The sequence below is a fragment of the Anopheles coustani genome, chromosome 2, assembly GCF_943734705.1.
Source record: "Anopheles coustani chromosome 2, idAnoCousDA_361_x.2, whole genome shotgun sequence".
Taxonomy (NCBI): Eukaryota; Metazoa; Arthropoda; class Insecta; order Diptera; family Culicidae; genus Anopheles; species Anopheles coustani.
The window spans coordinates 62,932,015-62,957,021 of NC_071289.1; the positions used below are offsets into that span (position 1 = coordinate 62,932,015).

At 42.9% G+C, this 25,007-nt stretch overlaps 1 protein-coding gene across 1 annotated transcript; it reads right to left on the minus strand.

The window, feature by feature from the left end:
• Positions 1 to 1,804: 1,804 nt before the first annotated feature.
• On the minus strand, positions 1,805 to 15,081 carry LOC131262950 (cell adhesion molecule Dscam2). Its single transcript, XM_058265055.1, has 14 exons — positions 14,658 to 15,081; positions 12,605 to 12,732; positions 12,231 to 12,367; positions 11,084 to 11,970; positions 9,261 to 10,340; positions 9,031 to 9,183; positions 7,811 to 8,956; positions 6,750 to 6,899; positions 5,705 to 5,875; positions 5,345 to 5,448; positions 3,925 to 4,003; positions 3,689 to 3,835; positions 2,103 to 2,277; positions 1,805 to 2,030 (listed from the first exon to the last, which is right to left on the minus strand). Exons 1-14 carry the CDS (start codon positions 15,079 to 15,081, stop codon positions 1,805 to 1,807), a joined length of 5,007 nt encoding a protein of 1,668 aa, XP_058121038.1.
• Positions 15,082 to 25,007: the final 9,926 nt, after the last annotated feature.

Here is a 25,007-nt window from a genome sequence, read left to right on the forward strand (position 1 = left end):
TTTTTTCTGTTTCAAACTAGGTTAAAGAAATACCAGTTGAATTCGTTTCCGTTTAATGGTAGGCCGTCCAAAACATCGTTTAGGATCGACCATTAGATATTTCGAAGATTTTTTTTATGGCATTGAGAAGCATGAGGAGCTGTGTTCTTACGACAAACGTGCCGTGAAAGGAGAAGAGGTCCGCTATTTATTTAATGCAAATCAGTGTGTTACAAGGCACTGCTAAAATCTTCAAGAAGAGTGGGGATTCGTTCATAATAAATCGCAAACATGGTTCGGTTGGAAACGGTTTGGTTCGGCATCGGTTTGTTACGTTGCCCAAGGTTAATGTGATGTTCGGTATCGCATAGCTTGCCGTTTGCATGTACCCATGCTGCAATGTCCGTCACGTCAATTTATGTTTGCGGTAAATTATTTCCAGTTCCTATGTACATTTGGGAGCATTTTTCTAATGCCGACTGACCGGTACGGCCCGGGATGACGTAAACATAAGGGAGAATATGTGTGTCGCCGGTTACGACCATATGTTTTTACATGAGATCTTATATAACAACATCATCTGACGCATCGACGAGATGTGTTCGTTTTTGCATATCAATTTCTTCCAACCAAATAACGAGTGCTTATGATAACAAGCGTGGTTTTGTCTTGCTGATGTTCTACGATTTTGGAACATCCTTCCGAAGTTAGCAAACAGTCGCATTAAAGCCGAACGATAGTGATTCTATTATCTTACAGATTCATAACGATTGTTTTCCAATCTTGCTCATACCCGAACATGTCGTGCATGGAAAGGAAATTTTCATAACTTCGTTCCTTTACAATCGTTTCGTTCGGATCCTCCCAGGCGGGGAAGATGAAAGTTAACTATATGAAGTGAGTTTATCAAACGTAACAGGGAATCGGTATGATTAAGTATGCGCCAATCGTTCGAGTAGAATAACCCATGCAAATAACAGTCGAAAATTCAATAAATTTACCGTAAACAACCATCCACTTGCTTCCGTCCTCAGCTTCGGTCGGCTAATTTACCCTCATTGGTTTCCTTTCGGCTTATCATATTCTCTTTCAGAGTTTGTATGGAGTGAGCGTTAGTTTCCTACCAATTTGTTAGTGTCTTCTGACGATCGCTCTTCTCGTAATGCTATCTAAGGGCCGGGGGAACTGTTACAATTTCTCCCTTCTGCCATCTTCCTTTCAAGGGGCAGCATGCGGAAGTTAGTTAATTTTATGTTCTAACATTTGTTACACTTTGTTCGATACATAGTTTGTTGCTGTTATCTTCTTCGCTTGTGCCTATCGGTTCATTATCGTGGGGCACATTCAATTCTCGTTTTTTTTTTCTTCTATCTGCTGACTTTTTCATTGAAAAAAAAAAACAAATTCATTTGGCCACTAGTTTTTCCCCCACGTTGGCTTCTGGGCTATTTTGTTTGCCTTTCGTTTGTCAGTTGTGCAGTCTGTAGTTTTTGTGATGTTTCATAGTATTTTAATCTATAAAAATATAGTTATAAAACAATCGCTCTCGTCGAGGTCGCTCGATTGACGATCAAAATCGTGTTTGCGCCATTAAGTGGCGTGTTTATTGGCCTTTTTTCCGGATGATGCTGATGCGGTGTCCCTTTGCGAGGATGGATCGATGATGATCGATGAGCGTTTCACAGACGAACAGGTTTGTTGTGCGACGTGCTGTCCTTGTTGTCGGTACATTTCTTTTGGTGTGGGGTGTCGTTGTAATTCGTTTGGCAAATACTGGCACGAATCGTGCTTCCTTGTAGCTTTTCTCATATGCGTTCGTTGTTGTTTACACATTGATCTGAAACGCTTCCCGTTGCAGTTTCTGATTGGCACGTGGTCGGGGCGAGTGGTTGCTGGACTTTTTGCCCACGACGTTGCTGCCGATCTCCGTGGCGCTTCCGAGGCTGGAAGGATTGACGGACGACACGGCCAGCGTCGCGTCGCGGCCGAGCAGGTCCGAAAACCGGGCCGGCGGCGTTATATGGTCAGAGTAGTTAGGATAGTTCGATATACTGTAAATGTTCGGAAAAAAGTTTCACGTTATCAACCGACTGGACCTAAATGCGCGTTCGGGCGCCACTCACCTGAATGTAGTTTCTTCGTTGTGGCTAGAGTACCCGCTAGAGCTACGCACGTGTCGCTTCGGCAAGTTTTGCGACTGTGCTTTGGCAGACTTTCTCGGTGGATAGGGTGGCTTGGATTTCCTCGATATGCTCGAGGGAGAGTTTTCGGAAGACGAAGACGTTTCGTCTTGCGTGTCTGTGCGTATGAAAAGGGGATGAGGAGGGTTGGTTTTTGGGTTTGGTTTGGGGCGCAACGCAAAACCAGCAAAGAGAGGGAGTCGTAGAAGGGTTGACAGATGGAGCAATAATAAAAGATTAGGAAATTAATTGAAGTATGAAATAGTAGAGTAAATGATCATCGAAATAGGGAAGGCAACGATCAGAAGGGGATTAAAGTAGATTAACAATTAATATATAAAAATAAAACAATAGGAGAGAAGAAAGAGAAAGAGAGAAGAAAGAGAGAAAGAGCGTGTTGGTGTGAGTGATAAAGCAGAAATGAAGCGTAAAGTTTATGCATGGGGAAGCGCGTCTTGATAAACACAAATGTTCGATTTAAGGTAGTAATAAAAATGTAATGTAAGAAAATTTAAAAACATAATTGCTAATGTCGGACGATATAAATTATGTCACCGAAAATATGTACACTAATGCCAGGGGTCGGCAAAGTTCGACCCGGCAATTGATTTTATTCGACTCGTTGGAAATTTGTAGTGCTTCACACAAAAATCAATCTCAATTTTTATCGAATTTGTTGACGATGTAAGGTTGTTCTTCCCCATAAAATAAAATTAAAATGGTTGAACAAGGTGTTCAATACCAGGCGATATTTCTCCTATACTTGTTGATAGATTTTTTCTATCATATTTGCATTATTGATTGGGTTAAAATTTTCTAGTCTTATGAGTCTTGTCCTAAATCCGGGCAAGCACTCCTTTACTTTGCATCCAAAATAGCGGCATTCAAGGAATACAATGTTTATACGAATTAAGATATAAAATAAGGATCGCGATATTGAAAACTGCTCGTAGTTGAGCTGAGATTTGAGATATTTGAAAGTAATTTGCATAGAGAATCAATTTCAAGTACATACAATTAAAGAATTTAAGTTGTACTGTTACAACGAACCAAAATTTATTCGTTAAAAACATAAAAAAAAACAAAAAGAAATATGAACATGTTTTAAAAAGTTCATTGATGATTTTTTTAAATATTTTATCTTACACTACTTTTTGATGTAACTTACTTAGAAAGTTGATACTCTTTTCAAAAGTGTTAAGTATTACTTTGAAAACATTAAATCACCATTAAAGGGTTTTCGCGCTTTCGATATTTTTTTATCATCCGGTCCTTTTTAGGAAATATATGCCGACCCCTGAGTTAGAATGTTCATTAATTTGGAAACCATAAACATGATTGAACATATGAGTTTACCAATTGTTCATAATCAACCTTACAATCGATGATGACGGATAACGCGATGTAACTTAGTATACACACCAATTGAAACAACAATAAATTAATTTTTGTATTTAATTAACGTTAAGTAGGATTAAAATAATCAAAAATGAAACAAGTTGTTGGTGCGTGCTTCCCGTTATACATACCACGATGGTGACGATAGTTGGACTGGTTGGAGCGCGAGGCGATATCGTTGTCAGATTCGGAACCGAGTGTATCATATTCTGTAATCGGTATATGAAGTGTTAGTATCTTCCTAACTTCGGAATCTGTGGATCCGGGATTGTCTGATTCTATAAATTGATTTATATCTAGAAATGGTTGGCTTTATGGAGAAGACAGCGAGCAAACATCAACGGATTAGCGGTGCGAGCGTACTCACCTATTGGTTCCGAGGTGGCCGGATCTCGGAGTCGAGATCCGCCCTTTCTGCGTACCTTCGTGTACTCGGGCTCTTTGTTCTACGAAGGGAGGGTTTTTTTTTGTTTGTTTTTCGTTTCGTTCGGTATGATTGGTTTTGCGAAATATTGTCGATTAGTAGGAGCAGTTTCAGTGACGACAGGAATGTCGTGTTTCGGTTGTTGCAGTTGTTTGCGTTTTGGTCGCAGAAAACAAATCAACATGGAGACGGACAGAAGACGGGCAGGAAAAGCGGCAGGACACACACACACGGGTATGCGACCGCAAGAGCGAAGACCAACGAGCACATTTTGATTCGCATTTTGGAGGACATGTTTGGTTCGTGCGAGGCCGATTGCGAAACCGAAGGGTGTTGGTTGGGAAGAGTTGGTTTTGTGTTTTTTTAGAGGTGGTTTTTAGAGGTTTTTGAGCATGATGAGCGTCCGATCGGTCGAACGGAAGAATTCATTGGACATACGACATTTTCGACAACATAGAGAAAAAAGAGAGAAAGAAAGAAAGAGAAGAGAAGAGATAGAAAGAAAGAGAAAAAGAAAAAACGACATATGGGACACTTTCGATAATTTGCGATCGTTTGAATTTGGTTTGATTTCTCTATCGTCCTCTGCCTCGAAATGGAGGTTTTTAAACGTGGCTGAAGAGTTGCGTTATGGAATTGATTGCTAAACCGTGAATGATCGATGAGGGTGAGGGTGGATTGTAGCGAGGTGGTGCCAATTAATGGGTAGGGATGAGTAAAAAGTTTAAAAAATAAATGATAAAAATCTGCTGAACTGATCGATCTTGAAGGGGCAGGTAATTTTCCTGTTCAAGTGATAGTAATCGATGCTTTAGGAATCTTTTTATGTCAACTATGATATTTAAAATCAAATTTTCAATCTTGATAATAATCTTCTCAGATAGTATTGATTTCTTCTCGAAACAATATGGAATAAATAAAGAAATTCCTCAAATCCTTATCAACGATGAAGACGAAGAGTTGAAAAGATTGCAGTTATGTGGACGGCGAGTATGGAGGTATGGGTTTTGGCTGATGAGTTTCACTAGTAATGAGGCTGTGGTTGATACGAACAATGGTCGCTAGAATAAATAGAATGAGCATAGAGATGGATGAGAGCAACAAACGAGCAACAGTGGAAACTGAAGAGCAACAAACTGAACTCAAACCACTCGCAACGAATGCAACACAATGATGTGTGTTTAATGTTTTCATCCTTGTTTTTTTCAATTCACACACACACGTACACACTCGCACACACACACAAACGAGCGTGGGGCACTGAGATGAGATAAACAAGAGTTAAGAATAAGATGGTTGTAGAAATTAAACTTACATGATAGTTTTCGGTTTTTACATCATGATACACAAATGATCCTCTTACCGAGTGATATGGTCCACTGTAGACATTTCCACTGTATGAACTTTCACTGTACGTTTGTTTGTTCAGTTGAAATGTTGCATACGGGCAAATGTCTTCAATATACTCTGCAACGATAACACGGACACACGGGATTTAGCCGGGAGGGTCGCGTTGTAAAGAGAGGGATGGGAGGAAGAATGGGGTCTTACATAACGAAAAAGTCGCATGATAGAATGGATAACTGAGTGTTTACAGGGACTACTTGAAGGGATACTTGAAAAAAGGAACCCAGGCTGGCAGAAATTGCATGCTAGGATCGGGAAGTCTAGTAACCAAAACATAAAACTAAGTAAATGGGGGATGGGTGAGCTGGTGGATTACCATTTCCCTCGGCTTTATAGCTGCCCGAGTCAACGGAGTTGCTGTTTCGGCTCGTCTGCTGAGCCCGCACGGCCAGGTACTGCTGGTCCCGGTTCTGCTTGTTTTGAATGTTGGCGATCGAGGGTGATTCCGACATCGAAGTCGAGGGGATGCGATTTTGGTTGTTCATTTCTAAAAAAAGCAAAAAGAATGGATTACAATACCCGGTTCTACATGGCATAAAGATCCTTAAATTATCATCACACTGATAAATGTTTTAAGAACATCACGGTTAACTGAATGGTGTTGGCGTTTGTAATGTAAGTGTTATAAGTTAATCCTTACCTATGTTCTAAACAAACATTTGATGAAATCTTGGATTTATGAAACTAAGTACATCATCATCGTATCATATTAGAAGATGTTTACTTCTGAGATTTTTTTATCCGGTTTCCTTAAAACAAATCTTTTGAAATAATTGAATGAAGTAGATTATATAATACTAGTTAATCTAGAAACTACACTTAACAAAAAACTTCTTTAATTTATGAACATTGTTTTCAAACACATTAGAATTGGAGTTGTAAATTGAAACGAAGTATAAAATTTGTTAGCAAAAAAAATTTCTTAGATAAAGCATAGAAAATTGTACTTAAATGTTACAGTAAAACTAATATGCTGATGAAAATACGATTCCAAATTTTTAATATACTTCGTAAATTTGGTTAATTTTGCTTATAGAGAGTATTTTGAGTCTTATAAGAACAGTGTCCAACGTATTGAACATTTTTCAAAGCGTGAGTTTAAATTTGATTTTGGATTTAAATTGAGATAAAATTCTCCTAGTGAACATGATTTATTTGATCCGGAATTACTTAAACCGTATCTAAATTGTTCATACAAGAACATGAAGCGTTTTTCATCCACCAAAAATTTCACTTTGAACCTAATATTGTTGTTATGAGTTCTACACTTTTGAATCGTTTTGGTGGTTTAACTGAATGCGTTATTAAAACATTACCATTAACTGTGCGTATAATTTTATTATGGACGGTTGAAATCTTACTTCGTTTCCGGATAAGGAGGGCGGCCGCAACGAGTGCAAACAGGATCAAGATGGATAGACAGAGTGGAAGAATAACCTTAAAGTTAGCATAGAACGGATGTTCGCCCATATGCGGAGATACGGGATTGGTAAGATCTGGATAAACCATCACTGTTGAAGGAAGAGAATAAGTTGAAACAGGTCGTTAGGATATCATCATCGTATTTGCGCGGGCAATTTCCACCCAACTAATATTTAGAACTTTTAATAAACGAAACAAGTTTTATCAGTTTTGTATCATTATTCTACTAAAACAAATGAGTTATATTAAGGCTTTTGCATTTTACAAAACCGATTTGATTATTGTTGGCTTTTTCGAATCCTTTTTAAACCTACAGTGTTAGAGACAGTCCGGACCCATACGTCCGAACTCTTTCTAACAGCACTTATCAAAGAAAAAGGAACGATATTAGCGAAACAAAAAGTTTAAAATAAAATAAATAACTGGAATAACCCGTTAGGTTTTCAGACCGATGGTTTGGCGGATTTGTGTATGTTGTGTTAGAACTGTTTGCCTAACGTTGTTGTTGTTTGCCTAATGTTTTTATTGTTGTCTCCACAACCGGAAAGTAAATGCAAATGTTAGGTATTCGTTAAGTACTTGTTGGAAGAACGTAACATGAGCCTTACATGATTTCAGGCATAATTCGCTTTATCCCCTTTTCTTTGTTAAATCCCAATACAGACTAGAGAACGTCACGTACGATGTATTAAACACGCGATTCAACATATTCTATTACTCCCCTTTTTGTTTTGTTTAATTGGCGTAATCAAGGTTGCCGGTGCACTATCTTGCTCCATTTCCTCGTACCTATATTTGTCAAGCTAAAAAACTTGAATTTTGTGTTGGTTTTGTTGTGTACTTAGGAGGTTTTCTAGAGTAGAATGGGCCATCTTAGACTTAAAGCGGTTTTGTATTACAGCATTTGAAAGTAATCAATCTTCAGATGAAACTTAAATTATATAACAACAAAGTAAGAACCATGATAAAACTTTAAGTGTTATTTGGGCAGTTTTCTTACCACCCTGCACGGTGAGCGTGGTGTAGTTGTACACGGCCATCGTAGCTCCTGCGTTGTTGTAGGCCGTAACGCGCAGTTGGTACTTTGTGGCCGGCTGAAGGTCCGACACAGTGAAGATGCGCTCGGTTGCCTCAACATGGCTCGCGATCATGGCCCACGGTGCCCGCCCGTACAGGCGGTTCTCGATGGAGAAGTGCAGTATGCCACAACCGCCGTCACCCCACGAGTCCAGCCAGCAGGTGACGCTGGTGGAGTTGTTGGTAATCATCTGCGAGTGCTTCGGCTGCACCGGCGCCAGTCCTTTGGTGCTCGAGTTCACGATGTCGCACGGCAGCCCCGTGCCGATCTTGTTGTACGCCGTGATGTACAGCTGGTAGCGGGTGCCACACCAGAGGTTCACCAGCAGATGGGTGTTGGTCTTCGAGTCGATCTGCAGCTCCTCCCAGTCACCGTTTTCGCGCTTATAGTTGATGACGTAGCCGAGCACCGGCGAGCCACCGTTCCGATTGTCCACCCACTCGAGCAGGAGGCTATCGGTGTAGGTGTTGACGATGGTGAGTGTCGGTGGATCCGGCGGCACCTTGATACGGATATGGTAGACGATCTCGTCGCGGCCCCAGTTGTTCTCCACACTGCACGTATAGTTGCCCCCATCCGTGGCCTGACAGTCCTTGATGTAGAGTGTTCCGTTTTTCGCAATCAGCTTGCGTGTTCCCGTGTCCATCGATTGGTCATCCTGCCGCCAGATGGTTACCGGTGCCGGTACTCCCACCTTCCGGCAGGGTAGTACCAGCGTCTCCTTCCAGGGTGTAACGATCTCCTGACTGAAGGAGACGATCCGTGCCGGGACTTTGTTGTTCGGTGGCACTGTTACTACCTCCGACTTTTCGCCTTCACCCACCTTGGTGGACGCTGTCAGCCAGAACTGGTAGGTGGCATGCTCCTGCAACCGAACCGTCTCGTGACTCTCGGCGTACGGGACCAAAGACCGCTTGTGCGTTCCCTCGTCGCGACCACCATCGACGAGCGACATGTAGAAAGTGTAGCCGGTTATGATCCCGTTCCGGTGCGGTGGCGGTAACCAGGAGATTATGATTTTCGTACTAGACGAAGGGATTGCCTTCAGAGCACGTGGTGCGGAAGGAACTGGAATAAAACCGAAAGGAAGGAGATCGATATGATCTAATTGGATAAACACTGGATCCCCTGAATAATCTTACCATCTTCCTGGGTGATGCAATGGAACGGGTTAGTCCGAACACCGTCGCCAACCTTGGTGAACGCCAGCACCCAGAACGTGTAGTTGGTGAACTTTTTCAGGTTCTCCAGCGTAAGGTACTGATTGTTCGTTTTCGAGGTGTAGGGTTCTTTTTCTGTAGGTCAGACAAGAAGAAGAGCAGAGTTTTACATCTCTTGTGTCGTTTTCCTCTACTTTCATACAATCACTTACCATAGAGGTCGTCCATTTCGATGTAGGATACTTTGTACCCTCGGATTTTGCCGTTCTGTCCATCGACGGGCGGCGGTGACCAGGTGATGTAGATCGACGTGGAACTGAGAACGTCACACTTGGGACTGTCTGGTGCACTGGAAGGTACGTCCTCGAGTGTGCCGAGTGAGATTTCCTTACTTGGAGGTCCACTGCCCTGGCTGGTGTACGCCTGTACCACGATGTTGTACGTGGTACACTTACTTAGCCCCTGAAGAGTCGTCTCACCACCAAAGTGGCTACGCACCTCGACCGTTTTAAAGTTAAAGCCTTGTGTCGGGTTGATTTCGCGATCGGTCGGACTCGCGGCTACCTGATATCCGACGTAGTACCCGAGCAGGTTTCCATTCCACTGGTCCCGATCGGGTGCCTCCCACGAGAGGAAGATCTCAGTAGAACTCTTCGGTTCGCCCTTGATGTTGAGCGGTGGCCCCGAAGGCACTTCCTCAAGCGTTGTCACCTGAATCACCTCTGAGTACTCCGAAGCGCCCAGCTTGTTCTCGGCCGAAATGCGCAGATGGTACGCCTTGGCCGGTTTTAGGTTCTGCAGCGTTATGACCGTTTGCGTTCCGGCCACGGTGATGTGTTCGGCCGACTGCCACGGTTCCGTCACCAGCTTGTACTCTACGTTGTACTTCTCGATCGGGCTGTTCCCGGCGAACGGTTGGCTCCAGGAGAGCTGCAGCGTTCGTGACTGCTGTGAGTTGATGCGGAGGTTTTTCGGAGCCTCTGGTACTTCTTGAATCACCAGATGGATCGACATCTCGTCTTGCCCGAAGGCGTTCGATGCCTGGCAGACGTAGACACCGGTGTCCTGCCGGTAGGTGTGCGAGATTCCTAACTCTGACACCATACCGTCGTCCAGTACCTGCTCTCGGATATTGTATCGGTTGTCGAGCGACTCGTCGAGGTGCTGCTGGGAGTTTTGCATCTTCCACTTGATGTCTATTGGGTTGTCGCCCTGGACGTTGCACTGGATGTGGATTTGCTTGTTACGTGGTGAGGTGATCTGTTTGTTCTTGGTGGTAAAATGTGCAGGTACTAGGGAAGAAAAGATAAACACCATGAGAGTACATTTGTACACTAAATAACATAGCAATAACAATTATAACAATCCCTATTTCACTCGATTATTGTTAGCAGAGAAGTAGAAAATACAAAAAAGTGACAATGTCTAAATTTAAGAAACATGTTTGGAGTCTGGCGCGTGGAACAAACATTCAGAGAGCGCGGATATAGTCTTATAAATGTACTACATCATGGTATGACCTATGGTTTTTGTTCAAGAATGTTTTGTTTTGACTATTTGTTTTCTTTTTACACAGATTATATCTAAGAATAGAGAAGATAAGAACAGTTAAAATTATTTCTTCCGAAGGCCCTATTTCTTTGGAATCTAAACACAAGAGACGCATAATGCTTTAATCCTAGGGCCAGTTTTCGAATATTGATTGATTGTTTATCCTGTTCTAGTATTGTGCTCTACAATTTGTTGTTTTGTTAATTTGATCGTAGGAGATTTCAACGAGAGATGTTTATTTCTTCTCAATAAAAAACTGTTTGGTTTATTGTGAGGTTTTATAGTTATCAATTCGAGTATACTATGGTTGTTAGAAAACGTATTATAATTGCTTGAACTAGAGCTACTAAAATCAATTTTCTAAGATATGTTCCAAGAGCAAAACTAAAAGCTAGTGGCTTTATTAGTGTTCTGTTGTCGACAAGCCCCACACACCTTTTCTCACCTATTTCACCACCATTTTAGTCAATATACGCTTACTTACCGTTCACCTTGAGGAAGATAACCTTGCTAACACCGGTTCCGATGGAGTTGCGGGCCTCACAGAGAAAGTGACCCTGCGAGTCCTTGGCGATCTTGCGGAACTGCAGCGTACCGTTCGGATGCAGCTTCACGTTCGGCTCGTACAGGAAGTCCTTGTACTCGCCGGGCGTGTTGCCGATCGCTTTCTTCCACGTAACCGTCGGTGCCGGATGGCCACCGGCCTGACAGTGCAACGCCACATCCTGCCCGGCCTGGGCGCTCGAGTCCTTCGGCTCGAGGATCCACTTCGGCGGCACGTTCACCGTCAGCGGCACGGTAAAGCTCTCGCTTCCGGCCACATTCGTCGCCAGACAGGTGTAGTTCCCCGAGTACTCCGAGGTGATGTGCTCGATCACCAGACTGGTGCTGTACTCGTCCAGCCGGCGGATGACCTCGTTGCCCGTACCGAGCACTGGCTTCCCGTTGCGCTCCCAGCGAAAGTTGACCGGCAGGTCGCCCTCAAGGATCTGGCACGAGATGGCCGCCCGCATGCCCTCGCGCAGCATGTTCGTCATCGCCTGAATCGGCATGATCTTCGGCGGCACGATCACCTGAATCTCGACGTTCCGCCGGGCCGTCTGTTTCTGCTTGTTCTGCGCCATGCACGTGTACGTGCCGGCGTCCTCCGCCAGCTGCAGCTGCTCAATGATGAGCGTCCCGTTGTTGTACGCCCGCTGCCGCCGATTGATTGGCAGCGTCTGGCCGTCGCGCTCCCAGTGGATCCGGTCGATCGGGTAGCCGGCGACCGGGCACTTGATGATGAGATCGTGCCCCGACACCCCCGTTATCTTCGGCATCTCGCGGATGTATGGAAGCCCGTAGATGTTCACCTTGGCGCTGTGTGACACCCTATGGAGCGGAAAAGGAAGGGGAGGGATTGTTTCCAATTTCATTCAGTGCCGGGAAAAATCAAAACCAGCTCCACTCCTCCATCCACCTTCCCAACCATCATTAGCCTGATGAACCGGTTGATTTCCCCCTGGAGGAATCCCCTTTCCAAAGGATTGCGAGGACAATGAGCGTTCATTGCGTCATTCCCACGATCCCCAAGGCTCGATTGGAAGATTGTGTAATGCATTTTTCATAACCACACACACTGACACACTTACCTCCCTATGCTATTCTGTGCCACGCACGTGTACTCGCCACCGTCCTCCTCCTTCACGTTGGAAACGTTCACGTGACTGATGACGTCGTCGTGGATGGTGACGTACTGGCCCACGACAAACCGGGGGCTGTCCGGGATCTGGCCGGGAAGAAGGGGAAGAGACGGAGTTTGTATGTTCGAGTCAGTTCTTTCACCCTGCATTCATGTTTTGTTTTGTGCACGGCCTTTTTTTCTTCTTTCGCTCTCATTCCCTCGCACTAGCGTTTTTATTTCTTCCGCCATCGCTTTTCCGATTCGCCACGCATCAATCTCTGTTACAAAAGTGGGCAATCAAGCGGCCGGCGTTCGTCGCCGCCCGCGTGACATGGCACTTACCGGAAACCCGTCCAGCTTCCAAGTGAACTGCGGTGGTGGATTGCCCGTGCCGACGCACTTCAGCGACACGGTTGGGCCCGGCTGCAGCGTCTGCTCCGAGAACCAGTAGAGCAGCTCCGGTGTCGCATCTGCGTGGGGGGGAGGGCGGAACGGAAGCAGAAAGATAGAAGGTAATTAAAGGACAAGAACAAAGGATTTACTTGCGGGGCTGATTTTTTTTTTGTCCGTTCGGTTCAGAATCGCAGAGATTGGAAAGGTTCCGTGTAGCCGTTCATCAAACAAACTCTAGCTTATGCCACTCCATCCGTGCATCATCTTTCTATAAATGCACTTTGGAGACTTGCTTGGTGGAGGACCAATCTCGAGAGGTTTTTCCGGGATTTTCCGTGCTCTAATTATTTATGCTCGCATGCTGGAACATTTCTCACATCGCGCACATCGATGGTGAAAGGAAAAAAATCTTTAAATTAAGGGAAAAAAGCTGGCCATGCACGTCCCATGGCAGGATGGGGGAAAAGGTTTCAAGTTATTTTTTTCCAGTTTGCAGAAGATGAAAGCAATGTTCTCTAGAGCTTACGGTGTTGATCAAAGTTGAAATAGACTCTAGCATCGTAGAAAAAGGGGTTTGCGTTCATAGGAAATAATACTTTTTTTTAAGTAGAGCGGTACAAATTGTTAGAATTGTACCTAGTTTCCATCCTGTTTCTTTACATGATTTAAGATTTCAATTAATCGAAAGGGATTTACTGAATTTTCTTTTTTGATCATTTCCAACTAAACTAAAGAGTAGAGGAAATATGGTTATCTCCATATGGAAAACGAATTAAAGCCAATTAAAAAAACATGAACATTTTTATAGTTTAAGTTTTCAGCGTCTTTTCTTTATAGTTTGTTATTTTACGTACACCGATATGAATGGCTCCATGTTTACCAGTTTTGTATCGTGTCTCCTTAAACGATTTAAGATTTAAATTCAACTAACCTATAAAGTGAAGAAAATGCGGTTGCGTCTATATAAAAAGAGGATTGAAATCAATAAAAAACCGCATAATAAATTCTTCAGCTGCTTTTGTTTATAGATAGGTTATTTTCATTCTCATAGTGTTTGAGCAGAGCATATTTATAGTATTGGAAATTTAACAACATCCCGGTATTGTCGCTATTACACAACAATGAATAATTTAAGAAAAGTTTGTGAAAATAGCAACAAGTTTTTTCAATAGTCTTATTAGATCTTTCTGTAGTTGATGATATCGATTTCGTTGTTTGATTGTTCTGCCTTTTTTTTCCACTTGAAAAAACTATCAATTATTGGGTCTTTTTTATTTAAAAGTTCTTTGGGTCGTTTTCAATTATAAATCTCACAGTATCTAGTTTGTTGGTAGAGTAGTAAGTCCCATAAAAAATACAAATGTTGTCAATGCTTATTTTTGGATAGCTTAAAGCACAGCTGATACAGACAAACTGGTCCTGAAAACAGTGTATCGTATTCTCTGATAAGGAAATGTTCATCATCGATGCCGAATAAAATTCAACTTTACAACTTAACATCCGGCCGGAGTCATGGTTTTGGAGACATTTGCGCCCAATAGTCAGAAAATGCTTCCAGCTTTCATCAAAGCTGAATTAACAGTTCCGAGGTTTACATGAACAATTAGAAGGACTTCGTTCTGCCATAGACGAAAGCCATCTTTGGAGCACACCAACACGCCATTTTCCAATAGGTCGGAGCACCGTACCATACCTCAAAAATGGCTCAACAGCCCGGACTTGAATCCTTTGGATTACTCAATATGGGTTTATTGTTAGGTTAAGGTCTATGGACGTTCTACCTCCATTGTTGGATGCTTGAATGCTTCAATTGCCAAAACATGGAACTCGATGACTGTCTCATACATTAAAAAGATATGCTCTCGATTTCGTCCCCGTTTGGCGAAAGTGATCGAGAATGGTGAACTTATTAAGTAATGCAAAATCCGGTGCCCTTAATAAAATTATAATAAAATTATAATTTTTCACTGTACTGGCTTTTGACCAGTAAAGACGTTCTTACCTCCAAGCTGCAGCTCGGCGGTCGACTGAATCTGCTCCCACTCGTTGGCGACGAAGCACTGGTACATGCCCTGGTCCTCCTTCTGTACGCTCTTGATCACGATCCGCGGCGCATCGGTGTAGATCTCGATCCGGCTATCGCGCACGATCGGCTTCCCGTTATGCATCCACAGGACCTCGTGCGCCGGAAAGCCGGAAATGACGCACTGGAACTGCGCATCCTTGCCGACGTCGACCGTCTGCACCTGAGGCTGCAGGTGCGCCGTCAGCGGTGCCGTCACCGTCAGCGACACCTGGATCGTCTCCTCCCCCGCCGTATTGTTCACCCAGCACAGGTACTTCCCGCTGTCCTCGAGCCGCGCCTTCGCGATCTTGAGCAGCCCGGCCGACACGAGGCTGACGCGCTCGTTCAGCTGCAACGGCATGATCTGGTCCTTCACCTCCTTGAACCACCGGTACGTCGGCACCGGGTGGCCCTGGGCGACGCAGGGCAGCGTGACGGGCGCGTTCACCACCACGTGCTTGAGCGAATGCTTCTCGACGTTGATGCGCGGCTGGACCAGCCCCTTCGGTTCCGTCACTATCACTCTGCCTGGATATGTGGAGATTTGTATTTCACCTGTAAACGAAAGCGAGAGAGTGACGAACCGAGTCCAAACTCTTTATTAAAAATTCCACACAATAATACCTGCGTACATAACAATAAAAAGCTTCCAAAGTTAGTTTTACTCGTTAGCAAACGGTTCCACTGCGCTTTCCAAAGCATAACCTCTAAATATCACGGAAAAACGCTCTGACCGTTGTTGAACTTTAGCAATATTTAAACCCGAAAAAGTCCACCTGGAACTGCATTGTGCAGTAAATAAACAAAGGGAAAACGCACAATCGTGTGCCTGCAAAATCACCATCTCCATAGCGATACTGCATACTTTTCCCCGAGGACATTTTCCCTCCTCCCGCTCGTCCGTTGTTTCATTGTTTATCCTCGCGATGCACGCGAGCGTCCGGCCTCCACCTTCGAGTAGGTATGTCGAAGTCGAAGCGAAATGAAATTCCATTTTCCACTTAAAACACAACACTGGCGACGGACCAGCGAATGCAGCAGCGTTCAGTAGGCAAACCATATTTCGCCACTCGGTTGCACGATGCATTAATAAGAGAACTACGGCACGGCGTTGCTCCCAGCATCGGGAGCTCGTTCGGCATGGACCAACAAAACAATGCACCCCCAATGTCACGGGGTGTTCCGCGGTTGGGAGTGCATGGGACATCTTAAAGGATTTTACCCAAGCAGCACGTGATGGAATTCATGGAAATGGTTGGTGGAAAACAGGACCGCAAGCGGATTTGCAGCCATTCGTCTCGGAGTGGATTTTCTTTACCAACCATATTGTTTGTGCTTGCATTTCGTTCTCTTACATTTGTATGCGTGCGCGTGTGTGCACCCAGTGCGTTGTGTGCACATTGTTCCGTGTGCCTTAGGAAACAAAGAAAAAGAAGGACGAATCCACCACCCGAAGCCGTTCGTGCCCGGAAAATCTCTCCGTTACATGGCACGGTCACGAGGCGCTGGGTAAGTTTTTATTTTTCCTCCGACACTTTGTTGTCCCCACCAGAGGAGTCGGTGCTTTGCTGATCGATTTCTGCTTGGCTTACGGCGGTAATTACTGCTGCGCGGTAATGGGCGCTACGTGACTGCAATGCACGAATGCGCTCGTGGTCGTTCCCGGACGGCAGGACGAAAGAAACGCGCGGACGAAAGAAGGGGACCGGGGAACAGACAAGGAAACCTGGGGACAAAAGATTCCTTTTCTCGCACAAAAAGAAAACTCTTTTTTCCTCCTTCCTCAATTCTGCAAAGCCGCACAATAATGTGCCCGGGCATACCTTTCGCTTTGCCATATCCCGGGTAATGGTCGGTGTGAGGGGAATTCCACCGCGGAGGAGTGGTCGTGTGAAAACGGATGCTGGCTAACCTTGGTCGCAGAAGGACGCAAAAATATTCACGCCAGCTCACGTGTTCGCCGGAGGCATTTCTTGCGCATGAAAGCAACGCCTTAGATGGAATATTAAGCGTTTTGGGGAAAACCGTCAACATGCAATGTTGACAAAAACTGTTGATCTGTTTCAGGGAGTGTTGGTTTAATTTTCTGTTCCGAGCAATTGTGGATTGATTTTTCACACGTATGGATTGGAGAACAAATTCTTCTCTATGACATTTTAAATCCATTCTAAATGATTCAAAATACAGAAGACTTTCGATCGGTAGCACTCTCAAATAAACTTATGAAAAAAACAATAAAGAAGTTGATTGAACAACACTTTGCTATATCATTCCAAAAAGGATTAATCAGTTTATAAAAAATTACACTACTTGAGAATCAGAAGTTGAACTAGTAAATTTCATGGGCTTGCAGAATTGATTACTGACTTACTGAACGGTCTCTATAGACTATACTAGCTTGACGCCCGGCGTTGCGCGGTGAAAAAGGAATTGAGAAAAGAATTATGGTTTTAACTAATACTTGAAAGATATGTTTGAATTTAATAGTTACATTAACGACATATTTAAAATGTTTGATATTTTATCAATTTCCCCGCGATGTATAAACCTTAGTGTAACTATGGTGGATACACCTTGACATTTGTTTACATGCTTGTTTTGTTTGTGTTAGTAAAACTGAGTTTAAATTGTAAAATTTAGATGATTTTATCAAAAAACAGTGATCAAAAAAACCTTCAACAACATCTGCAGTACTTAAACTTAATGTGTGAAAAGTTTCAGTAGCGACGGTTGAATATTGGTCGAGTTTTAGGTGTACATAGAACTCCATACATAAAAAAAAGCTAAAATATGTAGTAGATGGGGTCTTTTAAATTAAACAGTCGAACACACCGTTATCATCTTACATTTAACACCACAACCGGACAATTTTATCTAAAGAAAAAAGTGTATGAGTTGTATCTTTTCTCCCCGAACCGAGTGAGTGATAGTAAAAGACAAACTATTCCCCCTTCGCCAAATAATCGGGAGTCTACTGTTCGTTGAAAATTAGTTTTGTAATGGTGCTGTAAGACGAATTAAGTATGTCCAGTTCAACAAAACATTTCTTTTTTTACCAATTTGTATTTTCTGATCCTGAAATATTTTCTCTGGTTTCACTGGTAATTTATCTAACAACACAACTTGTTGTTTAGCATCTACAGTGTGTTTTGAGAAAAACTCAACAAATACAATAACTATTCTTTTAACGGAATAGTCACTCGGTTCGGAACATATAAATGTTGCAGTGAAATCGAAATTATTACTTGTTTACATCTCTGGTAGACGAAAACATTGCAATGAAGTGTCAAATTGTATTTCATTTGAGTAAAAGGTTGCATTCGTCTTCCAGCACCATTAAACTGCCTACATTCGAGTTTTTTAAATTTGTTGCAATATTTTGAAATTTTTAATCATTTGATTCAAAAGATTCATTAGAATGTTCTAGCATGGTTAAAAGCCCGCTTTAATGTGATCGATTCTTTATGTGCAAAGAACATAAAAAATGATAAAGTTATATTTCAATGAAATTGATTTAAATATGCTAGATTTAGAGAAATAGTTTTTGAGAGAAAATGATTTCGAATTGAGATACATTTTCATATTATGAGATGTGTTGTGTAGGCACCTTGGGCGCGCGCGTAACGCTTCCGCTCAACCCTGTCCTTGTTGACTGGGTTTTCGATGTGGAGAGTCCTTGCCGTGGAGCACTCGAGAAGATCGGCCCCGAGCTCGCTCGCTTCCCAACCGCGCACCGGCACGGACGTACGGCAGCGCTGGCCGCAATACACCGGATACATACACACGCGCGTCATAATTTTAACATGTAATTTTTGTACGCAATTAGTAATAAAGTTTTAATCATTTTATGTAAACCAACAAACCATAACAAGATGAAAGCTCACAAACTATTTAAAGACTACTAACCAAAACATAACCTGTACAGTTAAATCCTGCTCATTGGTTAAAGGAAAGAAATAATCCTTTCTCCTCACAAGGAGAAAAATAGATGACAAGATTTATACGGAGAGATGTTAAAATAGAGTATCAAAATGTAAAAATAATGTTTGATGCTGCAGTGTTAAAAATAATGAAACATGTTGGAGAAACCATTTTTCTCCATAGGAATCGCTATCGTCCTTCCGTGTAGACTTTTCACTGGCAAGAACCAAAGCATGTTTAGTCTTAAACTATTACACACTACAAACCCTGATACATTCATTCGACCGACAGCAAGTGCCTTTTTCTCAACTATCCTCTTTTTATCCCTTTTACCAAGCGAAAGTAATAGTTCTCTCCATTATCGACCCCTTTTCTACGTCGTTGATCATGTTTTCCACCCGGTTGCGTAATGCCTTCCGCTAGAGCAAGCCTCTTACCTGTTAGTCTATTTACAGTTCTGCATGAGTACGTCTTGTACGCATCGCTTGCGCCGGCGTTGTTGATGTACAGGTCGCCGTTCGACAGCACGATATACTTGCCGCCGATGTCGGTGTTCGGGTAGAGGTGGACGCCCGAGTCCTGGACCCACGCCGTCACCACCACGTAGTCCTGGATGTAGCTGGGCACCTGGAAAGCAGTGGGAAGGGTGAACCAAGGGACAGTTGGGTGAATTAGTTTACGCAATCGAATCAATTACTGCATTCGTCATGGTGATTGGAAAATCGATTCCCAAGTAGTGTTTCCGGAGGAGCATTCGTTTCTATCTTTCCCTCAATACGATCAATAATGTTTATAACCATAAGGGCTTTTTTCGGAGAATTTACTTAGTTTTGTATTAAATAAGATAATTTACAATTTAAGTTGATGGTATTGCAAGAATTTTATTTAAAAGGGTGTGCAGGAGTGTGCAAAATGTGCTATGGCAGACTTCATTCACACAGACATTCGTAACGAACATTGCGTCCATTGCGTGAACAACAACAAAATTTTGGTTGAATAATTTCCATCAAAGGACATGCCGGCTCAAGAGAAAACCGCACGTTTCTAGGTTTTCACGGTACAAGTCTTGTGGTACAAGAAGAAACGGTCACGTGGAAGCCGTTGACTGGACGAACACTAAATATCTCCCAGCTCACTTACAAAGCAGTCTCGATGGCACAGTCTCCAACCCTCTTCCCAGGCCCATCCCCAAACCCTGACGATGTGGTTCCGATCGTTGCCAAGGATCCGGTTTCCACCCGCTCGCACAGTGCACAGGTTTCTTGGTGTCGAACCGCTTCCGGACGGCTCCGATGGAGGTGTTTTTCCTGGGAAAACTTTACCCCGCAACATCAACACGCCTCCGGACGGAGCTGGAGCGGCGAAGCGTGGATGCGTGATGATGGTTGAAGGGCGGAAAACGGATCAACCGAACACGGTACGCCGGTGGATTCAGGTGTAAAATAAACCCTTCGGTGCCGATATAAATCAGGCGCCAGCTGTTTTGCGTAATGGCTATCAGATATTATATCATTTGGATGATTCAACATCAACTGAATAAATATATCAAATTAAATTACTGTGATATGCAATGATGTAAAGCAGCGTAATATTGACACAGTATACGAATGATTTCTAATTTCGAACCAACCTGTAGAGGTTTTCTAGTCACGGATGGTTCTAGAAAACACCCAAGGCCTAAATTTGCGGTGAGCGTTGGAAAATTGCGATTCCCCTCCGTTTCGCCCATCATCTCCGGTTGGTTGTCAGCTTGACTGAGCCGATCCATGATTTTTCCAGATCCGTCCCCAACAGCCCCAACCTAACGTTCCCTAGCAACCCCTCGCCGTCCAAATCCCGCCGTATTCGCGTTGGTGTGCCGGAACAGCGTGTCCCGGAGGCGGCGGTCACGCGCAGGAAAACCACGCGCTGAAAAACTGGATAATCGATATAATTGTGTTGAGCGCGAACGAGATTTTCCGCTCCTTGATGGTTTTTGCGGTCATCTTGCAAAATGTTTTCTGTTGCAACATTCCAAGTGGAAGTGCCTCATATGGGTACGGGGGGAGCGGTCGGGCGAAGGGAAAGGAAAGCAATCGATTACAAATCGATTAATTCACCGGCATCGAGATACGAGACGTTAAGCGGTGAGCGGGAGGGGTGAGGGTTTCGAATATGTCGACCCCGTGGTGGCCGTAAACTTGTTGCCCCCGAAACATCGGGAAAACATTTTATAGCCCATCCATCGCGTCGCGACAAGACTTCCATTTTACAAACGACAGCTGGAAAACATGTTCCACGACGGGGCGTTTAATTATGAACCCATTTTGCGGTTCAGACGGCTACCACTTCCGGCTTGTAACGGGGGAAATTGCGCTGCGGCGATAAAAACGGGCTGCATGAGCCGCGCGTTGTAATGGAGTTCGAGCCGGGTCGTGTATCGGTTCGAAGAAAATTCATCTCACGAATTTGATGGGCTTTGGCTCGAACGGGACGTCTATCTATCGACCACATGCTAGCTGCGGTGGATGGACACAATTTGCCCTGGAATGACCAATTTCCGTCGAGGGGATGCATTTATGCATGGTACCGGTGGCAATTACAACGCTGCTGTAAAGTTGACTGATGCCGCGATCAAGTTCCATTTTATTGATCACATGTAGCAAATGTTTGCTCAAAAACGTTAGCGAAACATTTATGTTTGGTAATCGACTGAGATGAACTTCATCGATACTTTTGGCCATTGAAATGAAAGTCCTACGTGACTTTATGTTCATTTTGGATCGTTCAAAAATGGTCAGGAGGAAAGGAAAATTAATTCACAACATCAAGTTTCTACCGTTTTTTTTTAGATATTAGTCGCAATTCCATTTCCCGCTAACCACATTAAGCGAACAAGCTTCCGCACGATCAAATCGGAAGTAAATGTAATAAAAACCGTCTTGCCCGGTAATCAACATTACCCGATGGCGGCGTTCCATTCACCGGTGCTTCTCTCCCTTTTCGGTGAAATCGCTGCGACCATTTGATTTGCATGGTTTCACCGGTCGCCAAAATTGTCCCCGTCTTTCGTTTCGCAAGGATGGAAAAACCCGTGGGCCCGGCGGTGGGGATGATTTTAATATTCAATCGTTCCAGCGCGATACCATTACGGGGAAGCTTATCGTGCGACCGGTCCGGGCTAGATTGTTGCAAATTTATGAATCACGACAGCGAAATTGATGGCAAGCGTGAGAGGAATGGTAACGTTTAGCGGGCTTCATCCATCACCATGGCGTACCATGGAGTCAATAATTGGTTGGAATGGTTTTAAAACGGCTGCTTTGAAAGCGTCCCTGGTCCAATTGTGTAGGAATAAGTATAAATGCTTGAAACAGAGCCTGTGGTGCGATACTATTGAAGCAAATACAATAATGAATGCGGCGTTATTCGTTACAAGGAGGCTTTTCATTGACTAATCATCGTTGCTTTGTGCTAAGTTAATAATAAGTTAATAATAAATTTTCAGGTTAAGTTTTAGATAGTTCACTCTTTGGGAATAAATCTGGGATAGAAATGTCACCTTGTTCTCTCTACAGAAACAGGAAAAAAAAAGAAAAACATTTCGTTTTTAACTGCGAGAAAGAAATGTGTGATATTCGGATAAATTTGCCAGCAATGGTTATTCTGTTGAGTATCAGATAAATAATAGCAACGGAGTACTAAACTTAACGTTATCGAAATAAGAGATCAATTAGTTGACCACAGTCATTTCATTTTACCCTGTAAATTACTGGTGGTTATTCCACTGATAAAACAATTTTGCTATCCACAATTCAGTTCTGCATTCGTTTGATTTATTTTCATAGTTTTGCATTTATTTTTCTTATTTAATTTTGACTAGAGTTATTGTTCATGTCAGTTTACGTTAGATATGCTCAAGTAATGTATCATTGCGTTCGTTATTATATGAACCAAACACAGTTAACACTACAATACAATGCTTTGAAATCTAGTCCAAATGCTTTTCAGCGGTCTTTTCGACCGTTCTATTTAATACGCTATAACTTCGTGATTTTTCAAGATTTTTTAAAATCTATAAACGGCAACTTGTTAGTATATTTATTAACTATCTCTTGGCGTTTCTTTTTTTTTCTTTTGATACACCTCTTCATCATTGGTTTAGCTCGGTGTAAAGCAAAGAAGACCGAATTGAACCGCATTTAAAATCTTTTCATCATTAGTTTTTCAAAATGTCCAATTCAATTCGCCAGAAAGCTAACATAATATAACTGATAAAATAATAATAAATAATTTCATATTTTGAAGATAACAAATGATGCCACAAATTGACCTTGATGATGTGGACTTTTTGAATTTTTCCGTAGGTCGTTTCCGCCCTGTGCTTTGTTTTATTATTCCGTACGTGAGCGTATCAATTAGAGTTGTGTAATTCCGATTCACATTAACGAATCTGAATGATTCTTAGCATCGTTTTAGAGATTCGGAGGTTTCGGAAGACTGACTAAAGTTTAAAGATTCGAATCCCAACAGATTCATGAATCAATCTAAATAAATCTTAAGTGAAAGATTCATATGAATGAATCTCGCCTAAAGATTCATAAGGCACAAAACTAGTTTTAATGCGTTATGCGGGAAGCCTTCCTATGCAAATGACGTTATTTGTAATCGCAATGTATTTGAGTTGTAGTGCATCCTTGTTATTTATATAATACCTTTTGCAAATAAAAAAAAGAAAAGAACTCAAATTCGGTGTTTTTTACTTTACACCAGATTCGCAAAAAGATTCCCAACAAACATACTAAAAAGTAACCGTTCACAGAACTTGATTCTCGGAACTTGTCGAGCAGATAAGAGAAGGGCGGGGGGGGGGGGGGGGGGTTGGGTTTTAAGAAAGTCATTTTTTTCAAATATTCAGCCGTTTTAGAGATAATCTACTACATATTTTAGCTTTTTTTTTATGTATGGAGTTCGGTGTACACTAAAAACTCGACCAATACTGAACCGTCACTTCTGAAACTTTTCACACATTAAGTTTAAGTACAGATGTTGTTGAAGGTTTGTTTGATCACTATTTTTTGATTAAATTATCTATATTTTACAATTTAAACTCAGTTTTACTAACACAAACAAAACAAGCATGTAAACAAATGTCAAGGTGTATCCAACATAGCTACCCTAAGGTTTATACATCATGGGGAAATTCATGAAATTTCATACATTTTAATATGTCGTTATTTTAACTAATAAATTAATTCAAACTTTCAAGTAAAGAGTAAAATCATAAATCTTTTCTCAACCTTTTCTTCACCGAGCAATGCCGGGGCGTCAAGCTAGTAAAATATAAAACATGATTGCGTTCAAAATTACCGTTGTTTGGGTTCTACTTTTAAGAAAAATTACTTTTATTTTACATTTGATTTATTTTTGACATGTGATTTCCAGTTCCATCAGGCTGTTTTTAATGGTTGGTAAAATCCAAGTAATTCTTTTCACAGTCCCCTTTGTCTATGAATGGTAAACACTACTTTTCCAAAACTGAATTGATCTTTATTCTCTCCTAAACCATTCCATTACCAGCCGGAACAGAAGCAAAAGAAAGTTCCCCCCGGTAAGTCACATTTCAAACGAAGCAAACAATTTCCGCGCAGGCACATGGCAGTCCGGCCGGGTAGCGGGCCCTTTGAATGCCGGTTGACAGTTGTGTGATGAAATTTATATTACCTATCGCGTCGACGTGATGAAATTATGTAAATTACAGCATTATAAAACGTGACACCGGTGTTGAACTCTCGTAACTGGAGCGGAGGTAGGGTGCTCTGGGAGGACAGAAGGACGTTCCGAGTGGGACGTATCCCGTGGTCCGGATCCATTTCTTTCACTCCACCGACGGGAGTGTGTGTGCGTTATGGTTACAAAGTGGAGTGAACAGTTTTATGAAATGTCACTCATAAATTTACCGGCCCTTTGTTTTCCACACCGGACTTGTCTACGAAAGCGAGCGAACGTTAGGCGTCCCCTGTCCAAAATGGGACACCTTTCAGCAGTTTGCACCGTGGAAACTAGCCTGGACACTTGGAGCCTTTTTTCCGAACACACACCGCCCGTTGCTTGCTTGCTTCTCGGGCGGGAGCTTGTCACAACAAGTGTCAACCCGCTGGACCTGGTCAAACGTCGAATGGAAACAAACTGTCACTTGACCTCGGGCCGAGTGCTGGCAGTTTCGGGACAAATGTTCCACCGGTCAGCGCGAGTGGATCACCCGGGCTGGACTGCTGTACCGTCTGCCAACCTGGCAATAGACGCAGATAGATGGATGGCCAACGGCTGGCGATGAATATTTATTTCGCCAAGACGTGGCCGAAAGCGCGCGGAGATACTGGTGGG